This window comes from Acyrthosiphon pisum, chromosome X, assembly GCF_005508785.2.
Source record: "Acyrthosiphon pisum isolate AL4f chromosome X, pea_aphid_22Mar2018_4r6ur, whole genome shotgun sequence".
NCBI lineage: Eukaryota > Metazoa > Arthropoda > Insecta > Hemiptera > Aphididae > Acyrthosiphon > Acyrthosiphon pisum.
Window position 1 is genome coordinate 118,807,291 of NC_042493.1, and position 6,820 is coordinate 118,814,110.

The window sequence follows — 6,820 nt, forward strand, 5'->3', positions numbered from 1 at the left end:
CAGTAGTGAATGTTTGAAAAAAATCAACAACTCAATTTCTCACTACTCATGAAATTGATAAAAATGTCGAATTTTCGTTGCGAAAAATGATTAGAAAAATTTTAGGAGGGCAAGGATTTTTGTCTTGTTCGTGTAAGGCAAAAACTCCTTGTCAATCAAGTAGGTGTGCATATTTTAGTAAAAGGGCCGTTTTTAGTACGCGCCGAGTGCCGACGTACGTACATTCGTTTTTGTGGATCTTGTAATTATTACGTATTTAACGTGTCGCTGTTGATGTTATAAGTCGACACACGTTCGTGTTCGGTGACATTTCGCGTACTCGTCGCGCACGTGTTTACACCTATTCGATTTGTGCCACCATTTGCGTCCTGCGTTGACAAGCATACGCATCGTTATTTGCTGTGGTACCTATGCGTGGTTGTGGTCTTCGTGACTTTGCACACAGCTCTCTTTTGACTGTGCATATAAGCGTGTTTGCTCGATCATTCTGACCTGGCAATTATTGCGTCGGTGGTTTTGAGCCGTTGGCGTAGGTTTATGATGTGTCTCTGCTGCATATCAGCCTCCACCTAGAACGATTGCCTCCGTGGACCATGGTGCGAAGCGGAGACTGTTGTGGCACTTGATGACGTGTAGTGTAACCCGGTGATACAGATTTTATTATTATTATTATCAGTTTATATAAACATTGTTATCATCAGTATCTTATGCTGTATGATAATGTTTTGTAAAATTTTTCAATTTATATTGTTCAAAATCAAATTTAAATAAAATTCAGGAATTCCAAAATATCACACATCGAAAAAATTATTTGTTTCTAAAGAAGTTTAATGAATAATAAACATTTATTGTGGTTTCTCATTTTATAGAGAAGTTCTGAGCTCCATTTTAACAGTGTGCGTACGTCGATGTGTCGTCAAACTGCTACTCGTAGAGAACGACTTGTCGCATATATCGCATGCGTACGGTTTTTCGCCTGTGTGTGTTCGTTGGTGTTTCGTTAAATCATTTCTTATAGCGAACGACTTGTCGCATATATCGCATGCGTACGGTTTTTCACCTGTGTGTGTTCGTTGGTGGTTCGTTAAATTATTACTTATAGCGAACGACTTGTCGCATATATCGCATGCGTAAGGTTTTTCTCCTGTGTGTGTGCGTTTGTGTTTCGTTAAACTGTCACTTAGAGCAAACGACTTGTCGCATATATCGCATGCATACGGTTTTTCGCCAGTGTGTGTGCGTTTATGGTTCGTTAAACTGCAACTTTGAGAGAAAGATTTGTCGCATACATCGCATGCGTACGGTTTTTCACCAGTGTGTGTGCGTTTGTGGTTCGTTAAACTGTCACTTACAGCAAACGACTTGTCGCATATATCGCATGCGTACGGTTTTTCGCCAGTGTGTGTTCGTTGGTGTTTCGTTAAATTGCCACTTTGAGAGAAAGATTTGTCGCATACATCGCATACATATGGTTTTTCGCCAATATGCGTACGTCGATGTGTCGTCAAACTGCTACTCGTAGAGAACGACTTGTCGCATATATCGCATGCGTACGGTTTTTCGCCTGTGTGTGTTCGTTGGTGTTTCGTTAAACTGCCACTTACAGCGAACGACTTGTCGCATATATCGCATGCGTACGGTTTTTCACCTGTGTGTGTGCGTTTGTGTTTCGTTAAACTGCCACTTAGAACAAACGACTTGTCGCATATATCGCATGCATACGGTTTTTCGCCAGTGTGTGTGCGTTTATGGTTCGTTAAACTGTCACTTCGAGCAAACGACTTGTCGCATATATCGCATGCATACGGTTTTTCGCCAGTGTGTGTGCGTTTATGGTTCGTTAAACTGCAACTTTGAGAGAAAGATTTGTCGCATATATCGCATGCGTAAGGTTTTTCGCCAGTGTGCGTACGTCGATGTATCATCAAATTTCCAATTTGGCTGAATGACTTGTCACATACGTCACACAGGTAAGAGTTCTTCTCCATTTTTCGCTTATCGGTCTTCAATCAGCTTCTATTAGTTTTTCATACAATTATTTGGTAACTATGCTTTTCTGATTGTGATCGATTAGAATGTATTAACTTTACAATATGTTTAAGCCAGTACTTGTTGAGGTACTTTTTAAACTTTAAATAGTGTTTTATATTATCTATATAATATTTAAAAAATAATATTATGTTATTATTTTATGTGTATTTTACCGCGTTCTGTGCGGTTAGTGAGGTGACTGTGGTGAGTGTGGTTAGTATAGTAGTACCTAGTGTTGATAAGGAAATGACAATAACTTATATTTATTGTAATGTGAGAAACACAGTATAATATTACAATGAAATAATTTGTAAATAATATAATTATTATTTGTTTCTAAAGAAGTTTAATGAATAATAAACATTTATTGTCGTTGTCATGGTGCGGAGCGGAAACTGCTGTGGGACTTGATGAAGTTTGAACAGCCATTATGGGACGTGTAGTGTAACCCGGTGATACAGGTTTTATTATTATTATTATCAGTTTATATAAACATTGTTATCATCAGTATCTTATGCTGTATGGTAATGTTTTGTAAAATTTTCGAATTTATATTGTTTTTATACTTTTGTTAAGTATTATTATTATTATTATTATTACTATTCAATTTCTACTGCGCGTAATATGATTAAGTTTTAAAATTATTTAATAAATGTTTTAAATTCTTTTATGAACCATATGTTTTTGTATTAACTAAATAATATATAAATTAGTAATTGTTGTTATTTTTTTACATTTGACATTATTTATTAGTCAGACAGTGTTATTTTTTATTATGCAATAATTAGGAGTCAAAAACCATGTTAGAGTGTCTAGCAAGTTTGTCATTTCAAGTCATAATCGATTAACTTTCAAGTTAGCCACCTAGGTGAGCAATCTGACTTCGTCGTAGATGTAGTCGAGTAGGTTATAATGATTTGTATTATAGGCGATTGATAAGGATTTGTGATAATGATTAGTGATTGGGCTTCAACTTTGGCGGGAATGTTTAAATGTTTCAACTGTCGGTTTTCAGATTTGTTTCCCGTTGCATGTTGGGTACCTTTTCGTCTTTGGGACATTGTAAAGTTTAAAACCATGTTGTAGTATCTATCAAGTCATTCACCCCAGGTGAAAATCGATTAAGTACGTTCAATTAAGTCTTCTAGTCAGGCATTCAGAGGCGTATTGGGTATGTATTGCAGATACGACGGTAAGTAAAATTAGTATTTGGCAGGGCTTGAAACCGTTTTCAAAACCGATTTCAAAACCGGTATAAACCGTTTAAAACCCGAAACCGAAACCGTAATCAAAAATGAAACCGAAAAAAATTGGATACTTTTCTGGTTTTTTCCCTGTACCCTTCATGTATAAAAAATAAAAAACTACGTGCCGGTAATCCGTTATGATTGTTTTAAGCACAGCCAATTTGCACTGATAGTAAATCTTGTTTTGGGTAAGATTATAATAGTTAGGTATGGATACAATAATATATCTATTGGCCTAATTCCTTCATTCTAGTCCTTCTCATAGTCAATGCTTTGGTAGTTCATAATACTGGAGATGGTATGCGGCACCAATTTAATAATAAATTATCACCACCAATAGGTACATTTAAGTGCACCTAAACATTAATAACCATTATTAACAATTTTGTATTTGCACATGTTATCTTATAATAATATTTTGTAATTTAATACCTCACTGGTATTGTAAGTAAATAAAAGTACAGTAGAATCCATTTAATAAAGACACTGGTTAATAAGGACAACCGCTTAATCGGGACAATTCTACAATTACGAAAACAAATGTATACTTGTAATGTAAAATTACGCCACTTATCTGGGCCGTGAATCCGGATAATTGGGACATTTTTATCAAGTATAATAGTAAATATTAATAGATCAATAGTCCGACAATCGCGACTGACTCGCGTAATACTACATGAGGCAAAGAAATCTATGGAAACATTGAAATTATTTTTTCTTCAACAAGGAAATGAGGGAAGCCCGATAAGTGCTTTGGATACATGCTCAGACTACATTCGTCAACAAACAATAATAAGTAAAAAACAAAGTAATATTCATAATTTTTTTAAATAAGATAAAATAATAAAAAATTAAATATGTATACATTATACATATTATGTACTTTTATAAATATTTAGGTTATAATACAATGTATTAGAATGTAAAAGAAAAACATTGTATATGCCATATACAATGTTTTTCTTTTTGTATAGTTAAATAATTTCTATAATTGTGTTATTGTAATACATATGTATTTGTAATAATAAAAACATAAAAAATCAGTTTTCTATAAATTTATGTTTTTTTTTCATTTCGGATTATTGGGACAACCGCTTTATTGGGACAAAATAACATGCAACCGATGTGTCCCAATAAAGCAGAATCGACTGTAATAAAAAAGCCTAATTGAAAAAAAAAATTGGCGTCCTCTTAAGGCTGTCGTTTTCAGGGAAAATTCATTATACTTTATAACCCACCAAAATATCCAAGTAAAATCCAAATCTATTTTGTTTTTCCAAAATATTATAAAAAGGTATAAAATTAATATTTTGTATGCCTGTAGTCGGTGGACCCCTCTTTTGAGTGGGCCCAGTGCAAATGTCCTATTTGTCTATGCATAAAATATTATATGCCACTAATTATAATGTGGGTATTTGACGTAAACAAATAATATAATATTAATTAATTTTAAATCCTGACACTATCTTTGGCCCCTAGTTTTCAGTGGTTTTAAGTTTAAGCCACGAGTAAATTAGGTACATAAAAAGTTTTCAAATAAATTATATTTTTAATTAATTTTTCTCGAAGTATATAGAACGTTTCCTATAAAACAGGTCGGGTGTTATTAAATTGTACTATTATGTATATTATACACTACGACATATATATTTTTGATAGTTAAATATTAATAATAATTATAAATACAATTTATGTTTATAAATAAGTCTGATTATAATATATTATCAACTGTTCATTGTTTTTAAAAATTTTTTTGGAAAATTATTTTTCACTTTACTTATAAGTCATAATATTATTTCCAGAAATGCTGTATTTTTCATTTTAAAAAAAATCAAAACAAGCACGGTAATATATTTTGTTTTAAACCGTTTTTTCTGTTTAAAACGATGTTTTAAACAAAATAAATTGCTTGAATTTTAAACGGTATAATTGAAATAACTTAATTTTAATTTAATGTGTAATTTACTTATATGTCAACATGCCATGTACTAGTATAATATATGTTTCACAGTTTGTTTATTACTTATTTTAAATCTTAAAACGTAAAAGTATTTTAAATGTATTTCAATGTTTTCTGTTTGGTCGTTTTATGTAGACATTATATTATATATAAATACTTTAATAAATACATTTTTAAAAATATTTTAAATTTGTTGATTTATACAATAAAATTGAAAAAATAATAAAACAAAGTATGGTGATAGATATAATTATTTAATACTTTAACATTTTTCCTGAAAGATATCTATTATTATTTATTATTAATAATAAACCAAAAAATAAACACAATATTCACTTGGATTTTACACTTTTTTAAACATGTTTAAAATATGTTGTTTTAAACATCACAAACCTGAGCATTTATATTATATTAACGTTGCTATTGTCGAATCGTCAATGTTTAAAGAAATTAAAAAATCCAAAAAATACATAATATACTTAATATGAACTAAATTTTTTTTTTTTGCTACTTGGAGGTAACTTAGTTACTTCTTCGGTAGAAAAGTAAATGCTTTAATCTCTAAGTAACGAGTAAAATAATTTAAATTTGAACTACTGTTTAAAAGTAACTTACTGACTTATCCAATACTATAAAACTCGTAAAGTGGCATAATCTTACATGACGTACTATTATTGAGTCACATATTATACTCACACGACACGTTTACTATAGACTAGGTCTGACGGTCTGTACTGTGTCTGTGTTGTACGTTACAATTATACATATACAATTACTTATTGTCTTGGTCTATAACCATCAACCCACGTATGTAGTTTATTGAAAATTGTAAAATAATTAACCATAGTAAGATAATATGTCTCTAATCGGTAGACAGGTTTAAATGCATTGAAATACCTTTTTATTTTTATTACATAATAGTATAATATTTTCAAACTGTAATATTTTATAAACAATAATACATTGAAATGCCTATAATATTTATTGGGACTTTATTATTTTGTGCGTTTCGGATTCGGCTAGCGAATATCCGTCGAATTCGGGGAGTACTGCTCGCGTGGAATAAAGACTGTGGCATAAAGACAAACATAAATTTTACAGTAAAACCCGGGAAAACCAACGGAACCGATAGCGTGAAATTTCCGACCGAATAATTGTATTAATCTTCGCCAACGATAACGTTAATTGCATGGTCAATTTTATAGACACTACAGATAAGACTTTAGGTGTGTCCCATAATAGTTATAAGTTATAACCTATCTGTTATAGTGTTATTGGTTTATTACTTATTAGATATTATCATAGTTTGACGAGAAACCGCAGCGATCGTTCCGTATAAATAATTTTAAGTAACGCGGGAAAAACTATTGACAGCGTACGATAATACGATAAACGAAGGTCATAAGCATTTACAACGGAATTATAAAAATATAATAAGTATTAATATTGCACGCTAGGTATGTTTTAAAATACAGACGGAACTTCGTAATTTGGGCTTACCGTTTCGGAAAAGATTCGAAAATAACTTAATATTTAAATCTTATGATACATTCTCAATTTTGTCATTTCGATTAAAACAATC

At 31.4% G+C, this 6,820-nt stretch overlaps 1 protein-coding gene across 1 annotated transcript; it reads right to left on the minus strand.

Annotated features, from left to right (window-relative positions):
• Positions 1-797: 797 nt before the first annotated feature.
• LOC100159191 (zinc finger protein 271-like) lies at positions 798-2,463 on the minus strand. The gene has a single exon (XM_008183572.3). It carries the CDS (start codon positions 1,986-1,988, stop codon positions 864-866), a length of 1,125 nt encoding a protein of 374 aa, XP_008181794.1. The 5' UTR covers positions 1,989-2,463; the 3' UTR covers positions 798-863.
• Between the last annotated feature and the right edge of the window lie 4,357 nt (positions 2,464-6,820).